The following is a 24,974-nucleotide window of genomic DNA, read 5'->3' as shown; positions in this document are numbered from 1 at the left end:
AGTAAGGGTCACTTGGAAACTGAAATGGACCAGAAACTGCCCATTCCCCCTGCAGCCACTCACCACAGGACTTCTGAGCAAGTGCAGGGCCTGGCGTGACCGCACGGGGTTGTTTACTCGTCAGACGTCGAAGGGGTCAAAGGGAAAGAGGACAGGAAGGTCTCTGGGGCCTTACCCTGTGTTCACTGATGAGCAGGTCCCGTGCGGCGTTGAAGATGAGCGTGTGGAGGCGCTTGGAGTAGAACACCAGGGTGTAATCGTAATCAAAGCCGTAAATCTCGATGTCTGAGAGGCTCATCTCGTTGTTGGAGAAAATGGCATCTGGGTTCAGCAAGTTGTTCATGATGGAAGGAACCAATTCTAGAAGCAAAACAGAATCCGTCATCTCACGGCAGAGGTAAGAGCCGAAGGGCTTCTAAACCAAAGGGGCAGTTTACACACTCATGCGATGTCCAGAACAGGCAGGTCCAAGGCCGGGCACACAGCTCATCCAAAGAGCGCTTCAGAGAAGGGGAGAAGGAGCAGGGAAAGGTAGGTCCGTGGGCACAGAGGGCAGCTTAGTGGCTGTGTCACATAGGTGAGGAAGCGACTGTTGCTGGGTGCAGAATGTCTTTCCAGTGGTGAAAATATTCTCAATTTGATTGTGATAATGGCCGTGGCATAAGGCCTTTTATGAATATGCCAAAAGCCATGGATGGGGGTTCTGGGAGTGTTCATTGAGTTCAGAGGTAGCAACATCACATCTCAATGTAACTGTGACTGAGAAAAAGTATGTGCTTCAATGTCCCAAGAGATTGGCTTTTTTTTTTTAATGTATGCTGGTTACAGATTGTATAAGTATACATCATGGAATTTAAATACATCTCACTATCAGAAAGAGAGAAAGAGAGAGGGAAGAAGGGAGGGAGGGAGAAACAGAGAGAGAGAGGAAGGGAGGGAGGAAAGGAAGGAAGAAAAGGAAGGAAGGAAGGAAGGAAGGAAAGAAAGAAAGAAAGAAAGAAAGAAAGAAAGAAAGAAAGAAAGAAAGAAAGAAAGAGAGAGAGAAGAAAACTAGCATTCACTGTATTGGCTGCCAGTGTTTTTCCATCTGTATCCTATAAGGCTGACCTTACTGCACACACAAGCCTGCACACACATTCACTGTATTGGCTGCCAGTGTTTCTCCATCTGTATCCTGTAAGGCTGACCTTACTGCACACACAAGCCTGTATGGCAGTCTCCGTAGTGCATATTCAACCACAAGCTCACAGTATTGCAGACTCTGAGAATATGACCTTATGCTGCTACATAAAACCTCGATATATGCATTACATGGGTATGCCATAACCAACCCAACACTTGACTGGTTTAATTTTTTTTTCTATTAATAATAACACCTTTGTGACGAGCATGTAACTTTCTTCAGCTGGCTTATCAGAGGTGGGATCACCCCACATACCCTTGGGGTCCACTGGACACAAAAGCAGTTCTGCAGTCTTTCTGTGGAAGATCTCTCCATCTGAGGGACTGCTATTACATCTCTTTTACTCTTCCTTGAAGGGATTTCGAAGGTTCTTTCTACCTTACAATGTCGAGTTCAAACAGACCCTTACCACAGTCCAAGCTGGAGGCTGGGGCTGTGGACCAGCAGCAGAGTGTCTGCTTGGCATGCACAAGGCCATTTGGTACCCAGCACGGAAAAAATAATCTTAAGATGAAGGAGAGAATGTCAGTCAGTGACTTTATTTCTGCATTATGTTGGGATACTTTCCTATTTTTATGCCCCTAGAACATAATTCACCTTTAGCCCTGGATCACTACCACCTAGGATTGTTAGAAGCGTAGATTCAGAAGGCAGGAGAACGACAGTCGACAGTGCCAAAAGTCATGTCCACACGGAGCTTCCACCCTCATGACCTCATTTCCAGACACCACAGAAGTCTGAAGACGGCATCCTGCGGCCATGTTGGTGCCTTTCACAGCGCATAATGGTGAATGTGATTGCTTTCATTCCTACCCCAAATGACAGGAGACAGAACGAATGTATCTCAAGCATCTCAAGGTCATCAGATGTACTGAGATGCAGCAGGCAATAGCGCTAGGGAAATCAACCGACCAGTAAGATCTAGGGCTCCGGGGCTCCCTGAGGGATCTTCAGGGGCACTGCGGACCAGACACTGCGCAGTGTGTTATAAGAGAGACAGTGTATCAGGACATACACTGATCCAGGTAGTCGCTAGCAGTTACTGGACGGTGGCCTCCGGAACTAACCTTGGGACAAGCACAAACAGTCCTATACTGCTAAGAGGATATGCAATTGCATTCTTTCACCTTCTACCACCTTATGGGTCGGACTCTGCTTGAACCAGCTCACACGGCACCAAGCACTAGAGGCAGCGGCTTTCTGGAGCTGAGGGCAAAACCACCACACGATCACACCAAATTCAGCCTGTCTGGATTCCATGACTCAGGACAAGTCTATCATAGCAGCTGTTGACTCACTACATCACACAGGCTGGTTCCAAAGCCCCAGGCTCAAGTGGTCCTCCAGCTGGGGCCTCCCAAACAGCTGGGATCATGAGCGCACACCACTGCACTGCAGCCAGCAGCCAGTAGTTACTAAGCACGTGTCGTCATGTCCTGTATGCAACCCCAAAGACTTGCTCCATTTAATCCTTTTAGCTATCCCATGGCATGCATATGCATTATCTCCATTTTACATGGCTATGATCGAGGTACAGAGAACCCATAATTTCCTGAAGGGCACACAACCACCCAACAATAAGACAAGCATTTAACCTGAGAAGTCTGGCTCCAGAATCTGGGTTTTTAACTCCCTGCCCCCAGATCACGGGGATCTGGCTGCAATGGTGATGGTGCATGTTCTTCTAAAATAAACAGGAGGACTGGCCAGGTGGCTCAGCAGATAGGAACCCTTGCCAAAGCCCTGAAGACTTGTGTGTGATCCCTGGAACCCACGTGGCAGAAGGAGAGAACTTACTCCTACAATTTATCTCTGACTATGCAGGGGTGTGTCTGCTCCTGCCAGCCCCCCAAAGTCAATATTTTTAAAAACAAAGACGTAACTAAATAAAGTGGAGCCCACCCACTATTTTTTCTTTCTATAAACAGCAGCACAGTAGCTACCAGGGGCCACCCAGGTGGTCAAGAGGCAATGGCTCCAGTCACACGGGACCAGACCCCCCACTAGGGCAGAATCCCAGCTACAGCCCAGGGAGCTAGACCCCTTGGGAAACCCAGCAGAAGTTAGAAACACCTCACAGACCTGCAAACAGTGCCAGATGGTAACCCCTAAGTCTTTACACCCCATGGTTTCCAGGCCAGTGACAATGAATGCAGGTTTTGCTCACGCTGCATTTCACACGTGGCTTCCCCACAAACAACACATTTTCATTAGCGTCCCTCATGAAAAGCAACAAGGCAACTGCCTTGGGTTTCAGGGTGACAGAGGCAGTGGGTGGCTCTTTCATTCACAAATGTGGCCCCGGTCTGAGGCCTTTGAAGAAAACAGGAGGCGACAGATCACAAGCACTCCCGGCCAGGAGGGCAGCGTCTAATACAAAGATCCTGCTATGTGACCAGGGCCCCTCTGGGCGCTGCTATTTTCTGAGTGTGACAGGCTCATCCAAATGACGTAGGTAAAGCAGGTTTGCTTATGAAGGAACCGAAAGCTCCCCTTTCACAAATGACCTTTGAGTGGGAGGCTCCAACAGCCGGCTTTAATCAAGGCTTGTATTTATAAAAAGCCCTGGCAAGGAAGCCCTTCCGCTTTTCACAACCTGAAATGGTGCCATAGTGCAGGGGGAAATCCCCACAGGTCAGCTCGGAAGAGAGCTGCCCAGGGCTGGACACCACACAAGTGCCGCCACTCAACACCTGGCTGTGGCATATGCTGTCTTCAACACAGGCACAAGGCGAAGCGTCAGAAACCTAAAGGGATCTCAGATCCTCTTTATGTCACCAAAAACGTGATGTCACGAATACAATGGCCCTCCTAGTCATGGAACTAACTCTGCAAAAGTAGAAACAGAAGCCGGATGGCAGTGGCGCACGCCTTTAGTCCCAGTACTCCTGAGGCAGAGGCAGGCAGATCTCTGCGAGTTTGAGGCCAGCCTGGTTGGTCTATAGGGTGAGTTCTAGGGCTGTTACACAGAGAAACTTTGTCTCAAAAAAACCTAAACCAAAAGACAAACAAAATAAATAGTAACAGGAGCTGGTGTGGATTTAGGAAGTGAATTCCTTTTACACACAAGAGAACAGCAAGATGAACAACAGGTGCTGGGGAGTGGAGAAGCAGCTCTGAAGGCAGTGCGCAGCTCTGAGCTCCTCAAGCCACCATGAGCTGGAAGCTGTGTCCCCCAGCAGACAATGTGGGATATTCAGAGGCCCCAGCACACTAGGAGGCTTCTGGTTCTCTATCTGCTAATCATTTCCACAAAGCACTGGAAAACAGCTGATGGCAATACCAGCGCTCCGGGAGCTGAGGTAGCCTGAACTACACAGTGGCGGAACCCGATCAAAGAAGAAGGAAGAAGGAAGAAGGAAGAAGGAAGAAGGAAGAAGGAGAAGGAGAAGGAGAAGGAGAAGGAGAAGGAGAAGGAGAAGGAGAAGAAGAAGAAGAAGAAGAAGAAGAAGAAGAAGAAGAAGAAGAAGAAGAAGAAGAAGAAGAAGAAGAAGAAGAAGAGAAGAAAAGAAGAAGTTGAAGTTGTTACAGGCATTCTGTTTTGATTTGGGCTTGTGGTTTCTTGCTGTATTATGGTAAAATAGCACTCAAACAAAATTTATATCCTAATTATTAAGTGTGGTTGGGAAGCTTTAAGTACGTTCACTCCTGGGTTCCCATCACGGCCATCCAGCTCCAGAGCTCTTTTCTAGCAACACTGAAACACCACACTCATTGGGTCACACCCCAACCTCACCTCCAGCACCACCCACCATGTCTCCAAGAGTCTGCCTGGGTCCTCAGCATCTGTCCTTCACATGATGCCCTCGGGTTCACCCATGGTGACGTACCCACTATCTCCTCCCCTCTCCTTTTCCTTATTGTTAGGTTTACCCAGCAGTGCCCGCGTGGAGCAGAGAGTGACTAGTGAGGTCGGTCCCCTTCTTCCGCCAGTGCCCCTCCCCCTGGAATCTACCTCAGGCCTCGAGACTCAGCAGCACAAATGCCTTCCCCACTGAGCCATCTCCAGTCCCATGGTGCACTGACAAACTTCCATACGGTTTCGCCGTTCTTCTGATTTGCTTTTGTATGTTTTTCGAGACAGGGTTTCTCTGTAGCTTTGGAGCCTGTCCTGGAACTAGCTCTTGTAGACCAGGCTGGCCTTGAACTCACAGAGATCCACCTGCCTCTACCTCCCAAGTGTTAGAATTAAAGACATGTGCCACCATGGCCCGGCCTGATTTGCTTTTTAAAGACCCCCTCAGAATAGCATTCCTTGACTAAATTCTATCTTTACTGCTGACAGGGGAAAAAAAAAATGAACAAAGGCAAAATTTAGGTAAAGTCCAATATCTCCCTCTATTCAAACAACTGTTTTAGTAAAGATCTGAGCTGGGGAAGTCAACTTTAGCCAACCTTGCTTGCCCCCCTTTATATGCATAAATGCTAAATGACTCTCCATTAATAAAACGCGTTCAGTCAGGCAAAGCTACTGCTGTCGCCCAGTAAATGTGGAGCGTGTGTCAAGTAGAAATCTACTATGGCCAGGGTTGTATCAAGGGATCTCCTCACAGATCTGAAAGGCGCGGTGACTGTCACTCAGCCATTGGGCGGTGCCGAGAGAGTTGTAAAGGTTGACCAAGTGGGTATTGGGGAGATGTCCCAGTCAAAGTACCTGTCATGCCAGCAGGAAGCTGACTCCCCAGTACTCATGTAAAAAGCTGGAAGCGACGGTGTGGGTGTTTGAAACCCCAGCATGGCGTGCAGACAGAAAGAGAAGTGAATCCTGAAAAGTCATGGCTAGTCTATCTGGACCAACATGTTCTGGGTTCAGGGAGAGGTGCTACCTCAAAATTTAAGGCAGAAGGAGGTCAAGGAAGATCTCTGGATGCTGACCTCGGGTCTCCTCGGGCAAGCACACACATACATGTGTCAAACAGCCACATAAGCATACAAAATGGGAGTAAGCGAGAAAGGGAGAAAGAGAAATAAGCAAGTTACTTCCTCCTGGCAGTGTCCCGGGGACCAAGCAGGAACGTGCTAAGAAGGGGAGCTGACAAATGAGCGTCCTGTGACAGCCGGGCTAAGCAATGCTGTGGGCTCCGGCTCTTTGTGCTCAGCCAGTGTGGTTTCACCGTCTCCAACCTGTGCCTGTCCAGTCGGGCCCTCTTTCCAAGGGGGGGGGGCAAAGTACTAATTTCCTCCCTTTCTCTTCCATTCCTAGTTCCGGCCAGCTCTGCCCACCAGCTCCTGAGGAGGCACAAGTGGTAACCGTCACTTCCAATGCAGCCTGTGGCAGATGTGACAGCAATGCCTCAAGACACAGACGCTGGAAGGCCCAGCAACCACATGGGAGTAGGCTGACCTAAGGACTCGGCATCGATGAGAAATGAACACTAGACGAGATGTCCGTAAGAACAGCTGACCAGGGCCTCCCTACCCACTGAGCACACAGGCACGTGAGGTCTGTCTGATTCCGGACTCCAGGGGGAACGTACAGGAACAACCCAGCACAGCGAGGAGCTCAGAGTAGGCACAGGACATCCTCTGATGACTTCACGTATTTCCCCATGCCAGGCAGGGGCATTTCTGAGGAAACATAAATCTGGAGGAGCAAGGGATCCCTACCCAGGAGCTGTCAAGGTAAGAAGCCGGGGGCAGCACCCAGTGGCATCACTTCAGTGCCAGGACCACAGCCTTGTGACATTTTCATGACACCGTCCATAAAATGTCTTCTCTTGGTTCATTTTATCTTTGTGGTGCCAGGAATCTCGTGCACATGGAAAGCACCGTAACTCAGCTTCTCCTCAAAAATATTTTTTTTTAAAGATTTATTTATTTATTATGTGTACAGTATTCTGTCTCCATGTATGCCTGCATGGCCAGAAGAGGGCACCAGATCTCATTACAGATGGTTGTGAGCCATGTGGTTGCTGGGAATCGAACTCAGGGTCTCTGGAAGAGTAGCCAGTGCTCTTAACCTCTGAGCCATCTCTCCAGCCCAAATATATATATATATATTTTTTTTTTTGCTTAAACTAAGTCAGCTGAAGTTTTTTATTGCTTTTCAGGGATATTCGGCTGCTCAAAGTTCTTACTGCCTTAAGTGCTTAAACTTTAGCTCTGCATTAAAGGTATCCCCACCTCTCAATCTTAAACTTCCCTCCCATACCAACACCAGCGGGCTGGGTGCCTGTGGCCTGTGACTCCACCACACATCGTTAAGACCGTGTCAAAGTCTGCCTTTCTTTTTTTAATATATATTATGTATGCCTGCACGCCATACCAGATCTCATTATAGACGACTGGGCTGGGAACTGAACCCAGGTCCTCTGCAAGAGCAGCCAGCGCTCTCAACCTCTGAGCCATCTCTCCAGCTCAAAGTCTGCCTTTCTATGTGTGCTACATGGAGAGAATGTTGAGAAAGTTGTTCTCACACAGAATGTTGCAAACCATACGCCATGTGAAACAGTTTTTAAAAAAAAACATTTTAAGTATTAAAAGGTATAAAAATTTATGAATAGCACATAACTTTCCAAGTATTTTTTAAAATCCAGAGAATATGTTGAAAAGCAAAGTATTGACAGATTTACAAACTAGGGGCATATTAGACAAAAAAAAAAAAAAAACAGAAATGTCCTTAATAAATTTTAAAATCCCCAGAAAAGACATTAACCAGCTAATGGACAAACGTTCAGCCACTCCATCTTTAAAAAGGTAAATGAAAACATCTGGGCCCAGCTAACAACTGCACTCTCTAACGGGCAGACACACATGGTCTACTGTGTTGGCTCACATACATGTTTTTCAATGGTAAGCAGGTAGTCTTTAGCAAAATAATAATAATAATAATAAGACATCATTTTCCTCTCATCTAGGGCAGTGGTTCTCAAGCTGTGGGCTGCAACCCCTTTGGGAAGTCAAAAACCATTTCCCAGGGGTCGCATTTCAGATATTTACATTATGATTCATGACAGCAGCAAAATTACAGTTATGAAATAACAACGGAAGTAATTCTATGTGGTTGGGGGTCACCACAACATGAGGAATTGCAGTAAAGGGTTGCAGCATTGGGAAGGTTGAAGGCCACTGGTCTAGGATGCTCTTATTCCTAGTGCTGTCTGGAAGTACTCTGCTTTCGGTAACAAAGGAGGCAGAGACGGTGCTGGTGTTGGTGCTGGGGACTAGGGACTGGCTCCAGGCAGTTTCAGCACAGAAATCGGTGCCAGCCATCAGCACCAAGAACGCCGTGCCCTTTGACCCGCACTCTCACTTTCCAGGAAATCTCTGCTAGGGAAATCCTCAGAGATGTGGATAAAGTGCACGCGTGAAGACATTGTTGCAGCGATTCTAATAAGGCACAAACTGGGGAGACAGGCTCCTCTCAGACACTGAGCTCAGGAGCCCAAAGCATGTTGTTAGTAAGACATGACCAAACGGGGGCTGGAGCCCAGTGGACAACTCTCAAGTTCAAATGAGCAGAAGCCACAATCCCAGAACGTGGCTACGACATTTCCTTGATGGGATGTTATGATTTCACTTTATTTATGAATAAATTTATACAATTATTCAGTTATGCCAGGCATGGTATTGCATGTTTGTAATTCCAGCACTGGATGGAGAGTTCCAGAGAGAGAGCCTGTCTCAAATGTTAAAGGGCCAAGACGATAATTCATTGTCTCAGTGTTTACCTGGCATCGAGGTTTGACCTTAGCACCACACATAAAACAAAGTTATTCAGCTATGCTTTTTTGTTATTATTATTATTTTGGTCATATGCCAGATTTAAGCTCTTTCTGGGGAGGAGGGACAGGAAAAGAATATATAAACTCAAAAAGCCTTGCAGAAGAAACAGAACCTTTTCTCCTAGTGAATTTTACCAGTTACAAGAAGCAGACGGAGTCTCTTACTTTCCCAATATACCACCTGGCTCTCTGTGGACTGCCACAGTGCCCAGAGGACCAAGTTCTCCTAGTGGACAGTAGTCACACACACTTAACACTCTGTGGGAGCCACTGTGTAAAGTCAAGGCCATGGACCACACTTATTTAAGGGCTTTAGCTACTATGCCCATCTACAGAGGGAGGGGCACAGGGGTGGTGTAAGATTAGCAGTTCAGGGCCCATCATATCCTGTGGTAGGCAGTGTGCCGGGGCTTGAATGGAGTGTCCCCACAGGCTGGCATATTTGCATACTTCATCCCCGGTCAGTGGCGCTAGCTGAAGAGGTTTAGGATCTTGGACTTGCTGGAGAAAGTAAGTCACTGAGGTGGGCTTCGAGTTTCAAGGCCTCCAGTCTCTTTCTCTGCTTTGTGCTTGTGGTTGAGATGCGATCTCTTGGCTTCTTGTTCCTGTTGCCTGGGCCATGCCTCCCCTTTAAGATGCATTCTTATCCCTCTAAGTCAAAATAAACTCTTTTTCCTGTAAGTTGCCTTGGTCATGGTATTTTAAAGGAATTAATGCACAATTACTTCAAAGATTTTATTTTTTATTTTGGGTTTTAGTTGTTTGAGACAATGTCTTTCCATGTAGCCCTGACTGAACTGGACCTCACTAGTACATACCAGGCTGGCCTCACACTCACAGAGTGCTGGGATTAAAGGCATGAGTCACCAAGTCTGGCCCACAGCATATTTCTATATTCATAAATCAACCAAAGATTTATGATAGATGTTCCTTGGCTTATAAAAGGAGAACATCCTATAGCCCAAGATAAGTTAAAAATATCATAGTTGAATGCATTTGGCCAGTCAGAAGAGTGGCTCACGGGTAGGATATCTTCAGACCACTTATAAGGTTTATAACAAGGTATGGGATCAACCCCCAGAATTGGCCCTCCTAGAGGGCCAGGAGCATTTAATACATTTAATCTATTGAAAGCTCAGCCTGGCCTACATCTCTGTGTAGCCTGAGAACACTCAGTGTCTTAGGGTTTCTATTGCTGTGAAGAGACACCATGACCATGGCAACATTTAATTGGGGTAACTCACTGACAGTTTCAGAGGTTGAGAGGTTCAGTCCATTATCATCATGGCGGGGAGCATGGCAGTGTGCAGGCAGACATGGTGCTGGCTACATTTGATCAAGAGGCAACAGGAAGTGGTCTCTGCATCACACTGAGCAAAGCTAGAGCAAAAAGACCTCAAAGCCCACCTCCAGCAGTGACACACTTCCTCCAACAAGGCCACACTTCCTCCAACAAGGCCACACCTACTCCAACAAGGCCACACCTACTCCAACAAGGCCACACCTGCTCCAACAAGGCCACACCTGCTCCAACAAGGCCACACCTACTCCAACAAGGCCACACCTACTTCAACAAGGCCACACCTACTCCAACAAGGCCACACCTACTCCGACAAGGCCACACCTACTTCAACAAGGCCACACCTACTCCGACAAGGCCACACCTACTCCGACAAGGCCACACCTACTTCAACAAGGCTACTCCTAATAGTGCTACTCCCTTTGTGACGAGGTGGGGCAATTACATTCAAACTACCAGACTTAGGTTAGATTACAACTAGACAAAAATCACCCAACAAGCATACTGTAGAGGGTGGGTTGTTTCTTTCACTAACCCTGCTAGTGCATCTCAGCCCTTATAAGAAACGACACTTCACTTCTACAGGGTCACGCACACAAATTCCACTCCTTCCAGGCCGCAGCCACAGCCCCAGCAGCTGCAGTTGCTGATCCAAGGCAAGACACCTGACTCACGGTCCCGCCCACCGCTTGGCATGGGTACTTGCCTCAGAATGAGCAAACCAGGCCAGAAGCCTTTCTAGATCTCTGCTTGACTTCATAGCTTTACTGAGGTGAAACCGTGTGCGATCGGCTGCGTATCCAGCATGGAAGTCCAAAGAGATAAGGAACACCCCTTCAACCCGGGAGGCCGCAGCTCTCCCTCCCTCTGCCCCTGCTGAATTTTGCGGTCAGATTTCTACACTCATCTCTAGAGCGTTCTGCAAATGAGGTCATCCAATAGGCAGTGTCTTTTTTATAACCTGGTTTTCCTACTTGCGAACCTTACAGGGTTTTTAGCACCTACAGAGCTCCTGTGTGTCAGCACTAGCAGGGAATGAGACAAGAGTTATTAGCTATAAAGCACGGGTTGTCGGAGGAAATCAGCGCAAAGCACACTGACAAGGGAGGGACACAAAGGGCTGGCTCTTGGGGAGGGTGGGAGGGGGCGATGCAGACGTTACTAATATTCTATTAATCTAAAGAGAAATTTTTCCTTTTCCACCAGGATTTTGCATCATCTCCAGGGACAAGCAATCCATGACAAATAGAATTACTCACCTAAAAAACTGCTAATGCACATGGCATTTATACTACTCCCACTGAAAGTTAAAATTGTTCCTTATTACTCTGTGATATCTGTAATTCCCACTGCTCCGTAGAAATCCATCACACTTCCTCAAGTTCCAGAAATAAAAACCACATACAACTGCATTTAAATAAGACTAAATATAATGGTTTGATGACAACTTAATCTTTTTTTTTAAATATTTATTTATTTGTTTTGTATACAATATTCTATCTACATATATGTCTGCAGGCCAGAAGAGGGCACCAGACCCCATTACAGATGGTTGTGAGCCACCATGTGGTTGCTGGGAATTGAACTCAGGACCTTTGGAAGAGCAGGCGATGCTCTTAACCGCTGAGCCATCTCTCCAGCCCGACAACTTAATCTTAAGGTAAGTCATTTAATAAAAACTAAACTTAACTGTTCAAGAGCAAAGATACTTAGTTTCAAGGGGCAGAGCTTCTTAGAAGAAAACAACCAAAGATACCCAATGGCATGCTTGTCGCTAAGGTACAGGACAGACAGAAAAGGACTGAACGATAGTAACTTTCCTAGGTCACACACCGAGGAACCTCGCCATCACGGTCTCCATGAACATCGGTGTTCCAAGAGGGAAATTCCCAATCTACAGGAAACCCAAGAGCAACAAAGATAAAGGAGCAGGGCCGGAGTCAAGTTAGCAAACCACTAAGTGTGTGCAAATGCCAACACAGTAAGTATAAACTTCTATCCGTTCTTTTTCCTACTCTGTTGTGGGATGATCTTTTTGTACACTGTGAAGATGTGCCCAGGCACCTTCTGATTGGTTTAATAAAGAGCTAAGTGGCCAATAGCTAGGCAGGAGAGGTAGGCAGGACTTCCAGGGAGAGAAAGGAACTCTGGGAAGAATATGGGGTGCTCGGGATGCAGAGCAGGTCAGATGTACAGTATGGAAGAGAGGTAACAAGCCATATGGCAGAACGTAGATTAATATAAATGGGTTAGTTTATGTTTTAAGAGGTGGGTGAGAACAAGCCTAAGCTAAGGCCGAGCATTCATAATTCATAATAAGAAGCCTCTGACATTATTTGGGAGCTAGGTCAGATACAGTTGGTGCTTCAATAGACGGAAAAGTCACACCACCAGTGCCACTGCTTCTACTGGTGCCACAGCTCAGCCCGGCAACTTGCCAGAGCTGGGGCAGATAATCGTAGCTCCTGGGCAGTGCCCATGGACCTAAGGCTCAGCTCTCACAGACCCAAGAGAGGCAGAGCGAGCAGCCAGCACCATGTGCTAAGCAGAGTCACAGAAGGAGCCTACACACTCATCGAAGGAGCCTGCAGAAGTACAGAAATCTTTGCAGCATTCAGCAACATTTTCTGGGAGCCTTAGTGCACCAACAGTTTATGCTCACTATATGCAACACCCCCTTCCTGTCCAGTCAATTGCACGGTGGGTAGCCTGGCCCTTTAAGGCAGTCAGACAGTCATAAAAAAAAAAAAAAAAAAAAAAAAGCCAGAGTCATTCCCGCTAAACAGGTATGGTATGCTTGAAAATATCCCAGCTGATATGAGGAACCTTATCTTTGGCACTGAAGAGGCTCTGTGAAGCCTGGGGTGGACTCGGAAGCTGAGGGGGGAAAGTGAGGAGCCAGTGCAACTGTGCAAAGGGTTCGGGAGGTGTTTTTACTGCCAATACCATTCCTGGCAAGTTCTCTAGAGAGCTGCAGGTTTGGAGACAAGGTGAGAGGTCTCAAGCTGTGCTGGAACTATATTGCTTTGCTGCTGGGAAAAGGCATCAAACGCCTGAGTTGAGGGACTTTCCATGCTCAAAGGTTTTCATCTTTCTGCCCTGCCTCGAAAACTTCTCATAACACTAAATTGTAGCAGAAAAACAGCTAATTAAGTCGTCCCACCGAGATCCCTGTGACTCAAAGAGGGGAGAAGGCAGGGCTGCACTTCAAAGAGCATCCTTGGCTACCCAGGTGGGCCGACTGTAATTGCAGACTTCCTGTATGAGGAAATGGAGGCCTGGCTGGAGTCAGGCAGTAAGGTGTGAGGAGGCTTCCATCAGCCTTTACCTCAAAACGAAAAGGACTACAAAAAACACCAGAATTCCTGGGCAGTGATGGCTCACACCTTTGATCCCAGCACTCACGAGGCAGAGGCAGAGGCAGGCAGATCTCTGAGTTCGAGGCCAGCCTGGTTTACAGAGAGACTTCTAGGACAGCCAGGGCTACAAAAAGAAACCCGGTCTCACAAACTCAAAAGGTGGAGGAGGGGTGGGATAGAAGACCAGAAGCTTCCAGAAGCTGAAAGGGCAGGGACATATTCTTCCCTGAGCCAGAAGAGGAGAAGGCAGCCTTGCCACCAGCTTGGCTTTAGCCCTGGACTCTGCCCCAGAGCTGTGAGAGCACGGATGTTAGCCCCGCAATGTGCAGAGTGTTTCCCAGAGGCTGCGTGACGTCTGCACTACAGCAGGCTAAATGCAGAAGCAACCGGAGAATCCAGAACTCTTGTATTCATCTACACGCACAGACAGAAACTCGCAAAATATGAAGCTATGCTGATATCCTAAAGTTTTTTTATTTTGGAAAAACATTTTCTAACCAAAGAAGCCAGGCCAGGCGGTGGTGGCACATACCTTTAATCCCAACACTCAGGAGGCAGGAGGATCTCTGAGTTCGAGGCCTGTTGTAGAATATTGTTTTAAGATGCGTTACATTTGTTTATGCTGTGGAACATTTGTTTTAATGATGCAAAGATATGCTGCCGTCTTTTATGTTGCGTTTGTTTAACTCTATGAAGCTTTGATTCTTTGCCTCTGAAGCACCTGAACGGCCAATAGCCAGGCAGGAGAAAAGACAGGCAGGGCAAAAGACAGGCAGGGCTGACAGGTAGAGAAAGTAAACAGAAGGAGAAATCTGGGAGGAAAGGAAGAAGAGGCGAGAGAAGACTCCAGGGACCAGCCACCCAGCTACACAGCAAGCCATGGAGTAAGACTTTAAAAAGGTATGTAGGATAAAGATAAAAGCCCAGGGGCAAAAGATAGGGGTATAATTTAAGTTAAGAAAAGCTGACTAGAAACAAGCCAAGCTAAGGCTGGGCATTTATAGGTAAGAATAAGCCTCCGTGTGCGATTTATTTGGGAGCTGAGTGGCAGGACCTCCAAAAAAGCCAAAAGAGTAAAACAAACAACAACATTTTGGCATTCCAATGTGGGGCGATGTTGGGGATAAAGACCCCTGGCCCCTGGACTTTCTTTGCCTGCCTCAGACCCTTCGCCTGCTGGAGTGAACAGAGCAAAACACCTGTGCCTGCAGCTGCTCTGAGCACGAGACCCTGATGACAGGGGGGCGGGTTCAGGTGAGGCCTGCAGCTGAAAGATCCCGAGATCTGGGCGTGGCTATCAGTTAAGGATCCCTATATAAGCTTCCCTGGAGCACAACAAAGTTGGCATTCTTGTATCAAGGATGACCCGTGTCCTCCATGTCTCTCTCTGCCTGTCTCTGTGCGTGTGTTTTTAAGTCTCCAGCATAGTTCCCGGCTCGCGTGCCGACCTGTAGTGGCGTGGGCACTACAAGCGTAGGGCGCTACAGGCATAGTATCGTAGAGCGTAGAGCAGACGCTGTGCTTTATAGGGCAAGAATAAAAAAAAAAAATCTATCAACAACAGAGGCCAGCCTGGTCTACAGAGAGTGTCAGGACAGCCAGGGCTACACAGAAACCCTGCCCCGAAAAACCAAAAAATAAAAAGCCATTTATGTTAACAGGTAGCAATTTATTGTCGCATTAAACAAATCACTAGGTACACTTAATTTCAATATGCCTGTAACTCCATATAAACGAAGCTTCCAGGATCTTTAAGAAGTGTTGTACGTTTTGTTTGATTTGGGGAGAGGGAGGAGATATTGGTACAAGGTACTCAACCCAAGGCCTCAAACATGACAACTACATACGGAACCCCTGAAAAAACTTTTCTCTGAAGGAATTTTAAGTTTACAAAAAGTTCTGGAAGATAAAAGGATATAGCTACCTTAGCTACCTCTCTACCTCGCAAATGATGGTCACCAGTCAGTAAGGGGCTGGAGAGGTTGCTCTGTGGTCAGGGGCATAGACTGCTCGTTCAGAAGACCAGGACTTGGTTCCCTGTACCCACATGGCAGCTCACAGCCATCTAACCTCCAATTCCTGGGAATTGGAGGCCTTCTTGTGGCCTTAGCCAGCACCAAACAAACACATGGTACACACACATACAGGCAGGCAAATGGGGGATCGTGAGTTTGAGGGCAGCTTATGCCATATGGCTTTAAGAACCCCACCTCCGTTTTCTTGGAATTGTAAGTCTTGCTACACACCCTGCCTTTACAGTGGGTTTTGGGACCCCAAACCCTGTCCTCAGGCTTACAAAGCAAGCTCTTAAACTGCTGGGCCATCTCCTCCACTTAAGGATACGTCTGCCGCCTGGCTTTTGCTGCTGAGAGTCAAGACTGAATGTTCTACATAGAATTAGGGCAGTTGAGAGTGCTTGCCTAGAATGCACGAAGTTAATCCCAAGCATTTACAGGAGACAGGAAAATCAGGAGTTCAGAGGTCATTCTCGACTCTACAGAGAGTTCAAGGCTGGCCTAGGCTACAAGAGACCCAGAAAAAAAAAATCTGGAGTGAATTTGCTTCTTTCACTAAGGAATATACACCCTGAGAAGTATAGAGGAGAAGATAAAATGCCTAGGGAGATTAACTGGTAATTCCGCTAACAGTCTTGGAGGACAAAAGAATTTAATTCTAAAAATCAATATTTCAGGTGGTGGTGGCGCACGCCTTCAATTCCAGCTCTAGGGAGGCAGAGGCAGGGAGAGTTCTATGAGTTTGAGGCCAGCCTGATCCAGGGCTAACAAACAAATCAGCACTTCTCTGCCTTGGTGGCACCCATCATCTGAGAAGCTTGTCTGCAGACATTCCTGGTCTGGAAATGTAGCCCACTTGGCAGAATGCTTCCGTAACATGAACAAGGTCCTGGGCTGGATCCAGCATCCACAACCCAGCTAGGTACAAGCTCAGTCTAGACCGGTCGCTGTGCTGGCTCTGCCACCAGCTCTCATCCACAGTGTGAGTCTTTCCACGTGTTAAGAATAACAGAAAACCAAACCAGCATTGGGACTTGGGGTGAGACGACCCAGGAAACCAATGAGATCACACATGAAATGTCCTGTGTGTGCACAACTGCGGAGGAAGTGTGATTTAGGAGTGCAAATGTCTCTGTTTATCCAAAGACAGAGTACAAGGAGTCTCCAGATTCCTATGGGCTCCTGACTCCACTGTCTGCCATTCCTAACTGGGTAAAGAAAGCACATTTCTGGCTGGATAATGGCGAATCATCCAGCATTTGTAACATGCATTCTTACTAAACATATTATTAGAGATTCCAAAGTACAGAACCCCCAAAATGGAGCTACTAATGCAAAACTGGGGCTTCAAGATCAAATTTATTCAGGAAGCAAAATATCGACATCTTTTTTCTTGGAAACTCGTGGCTTTTAAAGGCTCTGGCTGCTTCTAAAGCTAGAACTGAAAAGCCCAGCTATAAAAAAACTGGGGTGTGGATTTTTTTTTCTCCATTTTAACAGCTGTATTCTCAGAAGATTGTAAGGCACAGTCCTAGAGATGCTAGTCTAAACTAACAAGATGTTAGTCTTGTAAGTTATTCACCTGCAGCAGCTCCTGGAGGAATGTGTGTCATTAGTTATAATATAGCACCTTATATATGGTGAGAATTATCTCTGTGTCTTATGTTTACTTTGGACCTGTTCTGCTTGCATCAGTAGTCCCTGCTAAGTACCAAAATTGTGTGTGTGCACATGTGTATGGTGTATGTCGGTGTGCACGTGTCTGTGGTGCATGCCCCATGTGCACTCGTGCAGAGGTCAGAGGGGCACGTCAAGTGTCCTGTTCTGTCACCGCCTTACTGCCTTCACACAGGGTCTCTCACTGAACATGGAGCTCTCTGGGTTTTCTGTTTGGGCTTTTTCCTGCACACCTATCTGGACAGCAAACCCCAGAAACCCTCCTGTCTGTCTCCCCTGCTAGCTGGCAGTACAGTGAGGTGCCACCACACCCAGCTTCTGTGGGTTCTGGGGATTAGAACTCAGGGTCCCATGCTTGTGCTGAAGCTCTCAACTGAACTGGCTCCCCAATCCCCACAAATACCTAATTTCTGATGGATTATCAAACTCTTTCAACCCAGAACTGTGAATAAGCCTTTCTGTGTCTCTGAATATGGCTTCTATCACTTCACAGTAATCCCCAGCTTTGCTGCCTGTTTATCTCCAACTACAGCCTCGCCAAGGGGCAAGTATTCTAAGCAGCCCTGCTCTCTGATTAACTCCTTAGGAAGGGAAAAGAGGGAGGGGGGTGAGAGGGAGGGAGGGAGGGAGGGAGGGAGGGAGGGAGGGAGGGAAGAAGGAGAAAGGAAGAAAAGATGGAGGGAGGGAGGGAGGGAGGGAGGGAGGGAGGGAGGGAGGGAGGGAGGGAAGGAAGGAAGGAAGGAAGGAAGGAAGGAAGGAAGGAAGGAAGGAAGGAAGGAAGGAAGATAACAACAAACCCACAAGTTATCCAAACCCAAAGTTGGAGCTGCCTCTGAGGGAAGACCGCCTCTGTTCTGGAGACAAGAAAACAGGCCAATTACCTGAACACACTGAGAAGTCTAGACTTCCACCGAAATACAATACACAGTCAACAGGAACAGACCTCACACAAATACATCCAGCCCTGGGCAGGACAGTCACACCAGTGGTTTCTCAGAACACTAGTCCAAGGGACCTTAAGTCCAGCACCACTGATGCTTGAAGCCACATAGCTATTTATTATGACTTCCAGATGAGGATCACTAGATTAAACGTCTTCAGTAAAAATTTTAAAAAATGGGAATTAATTCCAACTGGATGCTTTGCAATGTGACCAGTCCTGGAAACTGTCACAGAAAAACAAGGAAGTGTGATAAACTGTGTGAGTCAAGGGGGCCTAACAAGACAACTTAGTGTAGCATGCAATCCTGGATGGGACCCCAGGACAGAAAGGGGATGTTGGGTACAGACAAAGGAAGAAGGGAGGGAGAGGAGAAGGGACAAAAAGGGCTTGGAATGGAAGACAGCCGCCGGCTTTATAGGAACTACGGGTTTCTCTGTACACCCAAAACTGACCTGAAAATGTTTTGTTTTGTTTTTTAACAAATTTCAATTAAAATGGAAAGGAAAGACTGGGGAAGAAGGCATTAAAGCAAAGCCTAAAGCCACAGCCCTTGCCGGGCAGGCATCTGAGTGATTGTACCTGAAGGAACTGTCTGGATTACAGAAAGGGATCAAGTGGCCAGAAAATGAAATTCTTTTGTCAGAATCAAGAAGTGGAAAGGTAAAACTCTCTCCTGAGGGGATAACTGAGGAGGGGGAGGGGCTCTTGCATCCCCATCGGCCCTCATCTGCCCTGTCAGCGGCTGTCACTTATCTCTCCCTCTAGACTTCACATCCATGGCCTGGTCCACATCTTGGCACAGGCAGGCGGGTGAACAGATGCTGGACCCCCCCGCCAAGACTCAGGAACCTGAGAATCAATAACCTTAAAGTCGGCTGCTGGGTACTTAACACATGCTCACTGAAAGGTCACAGACACCAGCTGGAGGAGGGGAGGGAAGCTGAGTACCCAAATGAGACAAAGAAGTCAGAGCCAAACTTAAAAGTCCCTAAGTTTTCAGGGGCGACAGAGGAACTATTTGTGAATGTGCTGTGGGCACAGAGAAGGGACCTGTGCACCGTGTACCCGCAGTGAGGGGGCCTGCGCACCGTGTACCCGCAGTGAGGGGGCCTGCGCACCGTGTACCCGCAGTGAGGGAACCTGCACACCATGTACAGTGTGGGAACCTGCGTACTATGTACACACAGTGTGGAAACCTGTGCACCGTGTACCCGCAGTGAGGGGGCCTGCGCACCATGTACTCACAGTGAGGGGACCTGCATACTGTGTACACACAGTGTGGAGACCTGCACACCGTGTGTGTACCCGTTGTGAGAGGACCTGTGTGTGCACCGTGTACCTGTAGTACCTAAGTCACCTCCTCCACCCCCTACAGTGGCTACTATCTGCAGAGCATCCGAAAGGAGGAAGGGTGGGAGGCAAGGAGAAAAGAACAAACTTGCCAGGAATAGTGGCCCTCCACCTGGGAGGATAACCCAGGGACTTTAAGGTCCATCTCTAAGAACTTGCCTGGCCTAGACGATCTTCTCCATTTCTTCTGTCTCTAAGATCTGTAAATCCTAACCACTCCAAAGCAAATCTTGCGGCCGCACCACATAACAGCTTTTAAATCCAACTCTTGGCAAAGGAAAAACCAGAAACAATAAGCCACTCTTCCATAGACGTCTGCATCGCTGACACGCTGGAAAATTATTCCAAGTGGGTTTTGTTTCGCTTGAACTGACCTCTTGCCAAAAGATGCAAACGGATCTTAGAAATCCTACAAAATGTACCTTCACCAACCCTCCCTGGGCCATCCTCCCCAACCGCCTCCCTGCAAAAGAATCAATATATTAAATCCTGAGTCTCCTCTGATAGCTTCAGTGTCTACGGCTCACTGCCCCTTGACTCCAGGTTCCAAATAATCGCCAGCTGGGAAGAAACACAAAGCAAGAGACGGGACAATAGATTCCCGACTCTGGGTCAAAACTAATCTTTGGTCAGGTCCCTTTCTTGCACTCAAATCTCTCCTTTGCCATCTACACAAAGGACGCGACCCCCTCCTCCGGAGGCTGCAGGAGATGAGGGACGTTATCAATGCCTGACACTAGTATAGTCTGGTTCCTCTCTCCATTCCTCCCCGCTTCCTACTGGAGCTTCTTCTCAGCCACAAGTACCCTCTCCCCCTCGCAGAGGGCCGTGGATAACCAGACCCCCACACCCACTTCAAACAGAATGGTTCACCCTACTCCATCCCGCTGCACCAAGAAAACCGGCTCAGCCTCCTGACCCAGCCGCCTGCGCCGGAGCCTGTCTAGGACAGCGTGGCAGCTGACTGGGCTGCCACTACCATTCCCAGGGTGAATGACAACACCTAACGGTGTTTGGGATAACATTTTCCGACTGACGCCCTTGGAACTCTCGCGGCTGCCCAGAGCACTTCCGAGGCCCACTCCTGGCTAAGCAATCCCCAGGTATGAAACAGCTTTCCAAGCATGGGAATGACAGCGAAGCAAGAGTTGCCAAGTTCTGGACTCCGTCTCCGCGGGAGCCGCGCAGCAGAGATAGGGTGCGGGGCCCGAGGGTCCCCGAGCGGGCGGTGCAGGGTGGGGCTCGCACTCACTCACCGTCCGTGCTCCTCTTCGCCTCGTGGTAGCGCGCCCACAGGTAGCGTTTCATGTCCACGGCGGCCGGGGCGGTGCACAGGCGCCGAGCGCAGCCTGTGCGCGGCCGTCCCCGAGCTGCAGCTCCGCCGCTGCTCCGCAGCCCCGCCGCCGCCGCCGCCCTCGCCCCGGCCCCGCGGGCCACCGCGGCCACTGTGGCCATGCCGGCTCCGAACTGCCGGAGGCACGGACGGCCAGCGTGGGGAGAGAACCGGACGCGAGTCCGCGACGCCTGCCTCTGTGCCAGCAGCCTCCGGGCCCAGGAACCAGCCTCTGAGGGGCGGGACCTAGGCGGAGTCGGAGGCGGGGCCTGGGGACGTGGGCGGGGTCTGTACGGAGGCGAGGTCAGGGGCTGGGCTTGGAGCCGCGGGGTGGGTGGGGCCTGAGGCTGAGTCAGGGGCGGGGCCTGGCTGGACGGAGGGAGGCCGGGACTGAGTGGGACCTTCCGTGATTGAGTCACAGGCGGACTCAGGGGCGAAGCCTTGTAGGAACGGGTTGGGCGGGGCCTTAGATGCCTGGGCTCGGCTCCCGGTGTGCTGCGGTCACTTCCTGACCCCACGAGGCGTGGGGGTGGCAGGGCAGTGGCACTTGAGACCGCATGGACTAGGTTGATTCGTCTCCGACCCTACCGCCGCCCGCAGGACTCCTTGCTTTCTTCCTCTTGCCTTCCGTGGCGATTATGGTTGCACTGATAGGCACTCCTCACTAGGCACTCCTGCCCGGGTCCCAGCCTCTGGAAGGTGACCTCACTCCGTATCAACGGCATCTGCAGGTCTTCTGGATCTCAGGTACCTGTCTGAGACGTCCTGAAGCCCATCCAAACCTGCCGATGTCCCACACAAAGTCTAAAATCGCCTGCAAGATCCCACCCCTGAAAATTCCAAATATAAAGCACACTCAAATTTCCCTTTTCGGTGCACGGCCTCTGGAAAGCCAGATTCCCACCTCCAAGATGTCCTCTGGTCATGATTTCAGGCTCCTGCCCACGCTCACAACACGCTTGGTGCCTGCTCAGCTCACCTGCTTAACTGCACTTGTTCCATGCCTCGTAGCTCCCACTAAAAGCCAATAAACGGCAGCCGCCCCACCCGGCGCCACCTCTGTGTGCCCTGAGTCAGACGTGGCTCCTGCAGGATTGACTGCCATCCACCCGAGATCTGCCTGAAACGCACTGAGCCCTAGGAATTCCCAAACTACCCCCATGGTGACCACTGAGTAGGAGGTAAATCAGAGAGACGCTGGCACATGTGAAGTAGCTGGGGCACAATCGTGATTCCTAAAGCGTCCGCTGGGAGAGTAAGGTGGTTCATGGAGGAAGATGACCCTTAAGCTAGTTCCTGCCTGATAATAAAAAGTCATCAATGAGGCTTCCAGGGTAATTTATCTCTACAGTTTTCTCAGCTATCCTCAAAGATAAGTACCATGTCTCTCATTTTATACATAGTGAAACTGAGACACCGCAGAAGTAAAGTTGCTCACCTAAAGCCACATAGCTGAGTCCCCTCTTCCCTGAGTTTCCTAGGAACAACGTTGTTGGGCGGTAGGGATGAGGGTCGCTAGAAAGTAATCCTTAACTATTGCAGGTTAATGTTTGACGAATCACTGATAAAATGGAGGATAGTAAAATGCTCAAATAGATATAGTATCAAATCCAAGGCCTCTGATACTTAAAGCTTTATGACTTGAGAGCATTTCAATTTCTATTTTTTTCTTATTGTATTAATAAAAAGTTTTGGTGACAACAATCATCAATTTTGCTTAGATGGAAAAAATTTAAATTCACAATAGATAAACCAAGGAAATGTAAAAATGAAGTTAGAATTGGTAAGATTGCATATATATAATATATACTAGAATATAGTACTATGGAGTCAAGATTGTTCTACTTCCCATAGAAATCTGAGTCACTTAGAACCTGCTCTTTTTAACTAAAATCAGACACAACATTATAAGGGACTAAGAAAACTGAATCCCCAGACGTAGATAATGATGACTCCTAAGTGTTTAAAAGAAAATATTTGATTAAAGAATCCAAAATAGATGCTAAGGAGGTAGCTTAGTCTGTAAAGAGCTTGCTGTGTGCACACCAGGACCTGAGTTAGTTACAGCTTGCTGTGTGCACACCAGGACCTGAGTTAGTTACAGCTTGCTGTGTGCACACCAGGACCTGAGTTAGACTTGCTGTGTGCACACCAGGACCTGAGTTAGTTACAGCTTGCTGTGTGCACACCAGGACCTGAGTTAGACTTGCTGTGCGCACACCAGGACCTGAGTTAGTTACCGCCATAAAAAGCCAGGTGTGACAGCCTGTGCCTATGACCTCCATGGGGAAAGCAGAGACAGTAGGATCCCTGGAGCTCACTGACCAGCCAGGCTAGTAGAATCTGTGAGCTCTAGATTCAGTGAGATCTGGTCTCAAAAAATCAGACGGAAAGTGATTGAGGAAGACACCGGTATTGACCTCTGGCCTACACACAAACATGTACACACATGTGCCACAAACACACATATAGAACTTCAAGAGAAATGAGAAAGACTTAAATACAAAAGAGCCCAGATGATTTTTATTCTTTGTTGGTGTCATTTGAGGCCTTCAACCATTTTGCTTCTATTAGAGATCGTCTTGGGAAAGCAGACCTCTGAGGAGTAAAGGTGTACTGTGGGCTGTGGAAAAGCCATCTTTCTGATACAAGCTCAGATATGGAATCCCAGGGGCTGTTTGCACTAAGAGGTGCTCGCGGGGGTTGGCGGTAGATTGCAGTCATTAGGCTTTCTCCATTCTCACACTTAGCAGAAAAAACCCTTTGTCTTGAAAGTCTGACTAAGCCATTCTTTCCACCAGGAAATAATGTCTTCATGGGACACTCTTTCTTTCTCCTTGGAGTTTGCTTTCTTGGACCATTCCATGTGGTCCAAGTATTTTGCGTATTTTGTGCCTTCTGTTGGGTCTTTTCCCCAGCAGAGGCGCTGGGAATTGGAGTCAAGGTTTTCTTTCCTTTGCCACGAGGACATTTGGGTTTATCTGAAACCGGAGGAGGCGCCGGCTCTGTGCTGTTAGTTCTCTGTATCTTACTTATGCCGTTCATACACAGGGCGGTGTTCACCGTGTCCGAGCTCTGAGCGCTGCGGAAGTTTAATTTAGACAAGTTTTCCCAGAATAAAGAGCAGTTACTGGCACCGTCAGGGTACAGCTGGCTCGTGCCTTGAGGCCAACACCTCCTGCCTCGGAACTTCTGGATTTCCCTTAGAAGGCTGCAAAAGACCAAAACGTGTCACGCGGCTGTGGATTAACACAAACAATCAGAAAGTCAACTTCTTTTTGAGACATGGAACAGGAACTCACTGCAGTATTCCCTGGGTTGAAGTGTGGGAAGACCCCAGGTGAGTTGCCCTTAAATCAAGTGACCTATACAAATAGCCGACTGCCTCCATCATGGCATGATGGGAGAAGTCACCTGCCAACAGTTGGCCTGCTGGGTAGACAGAGGGAAAAGGGGAGTTAGAATTTTTAATTACCATCTTTATACATTTACAAGAGACATTTGTAAAGGCGGCATTAGAGTGCCATCTGTCGTCACACACCCTGTCAAAAGCATTTCACTTGTGTCTTGCATGAAGAAACAATAGGAGAGGACATTGGGCCAGGAAAGAAGGGACAGAGGCTGACTTCCACTCTTCAGAAATTCATGTTGATGCCATGAGAGGAGGAAGAGACAGGAAGAGGGGGAAGAGAAGGAAAGGGAAGATGGGACCAGGTCAAAGCCTTAAGTTAAAGAGACAGTCAGTGCAACTCGAGCCCTCAGGAGAGTCTGGAGAACAGCTCAGTGTAGAGTGTTTGCCCAGCATGCACCAGGCCCTGCATTCCATTCTCATCACACACGCATGCATGCACACATGCACGCACACACATACACACACGCACATACACATGCACATACACGCACGCACACGCACGCACACATGTACACCCACACACACACCTTCACTGAGCCTTTGACAGTTGTAGATCTACATAGCTCTAGATTAGACAAACACCAACACTGCAGCCTCATAAGTTCTATAAAAATGAATCTTACCAGTGTGTTTTTCTTGGGTCGGGTGACAAGGGTTACATTAGAAAACGTGTCCAAC

The 24,974-nt window shown here is 48.3% G+C and overlaps 2 protein-coding genes across 2 annotated transcripts in view; both read right to left on the bottom strand.

Annotated features, from left to right (window-relative positions):
- Positions 1-21,104, bottom strand: part of Nt5dc3 (5'-nucleotidase domain containing 3) — a 45,605-nt gene extending 24,501 nt beyond the window's left edge. Inside the window, exons 1-2 of the mRNA XM_057758061.1 lie at positions 20,808-21,104; positions 176-360 (exon numbers count right to left, since the gene is read on the bottom strand). Coding sequence (XP_057614044.1) covers positions 176-360; positions 20,808-21,006 — 384 coding nt within the window. The 5' untranslated portion in view covers positions 21,007-21,104. The remainder of the gene's footprint in view (positions 1-175; positions 361-20,807) is intronic.
- Positions 21,105-23,407: 2,303 nt separating this feature from the next.
- LOC130866582 (tetratricopeptide repeat protein 41-like) overlaps positions 23,408-24,974 on the bottom strand; it is a 47,404-nt gene continuing 45,837 nt past the window's right edge. Inside the window, exons 14-15 of the mRNA XM_057758123.1 lie at positions 24,187-24,316; positions 23,408-24,095 (exon numbers count right to left, since the gene is read on the bottom strand). Coding sequence (XP_057614106.1) covers positions 23,408-24,095; positions 24,187-24,316 — 818 coding nt within the window. The remainder of the gene's footprint in view (positions 24,096-24,186; positions 24,317-24,974) is intronic.

Source organism: Chionomys nivalis, chromosome 25 (genome assembly GCF_950005125.1).
Source record: "Chionomys nivalis chromosome 25, mChiNiv1.1, whole genome shotgun sequence".
NCBI lineage: Eukaryota > Metazoa > Chordata > Mammalia > Rodentia > Cricetidae > Chionomys > Chionomys nivalis.
The sequence above is the reverse complement of the archived record's forward strand: the minus strand, read 5'-3'. Positions and strand labels throughout refer to the sequence as shown.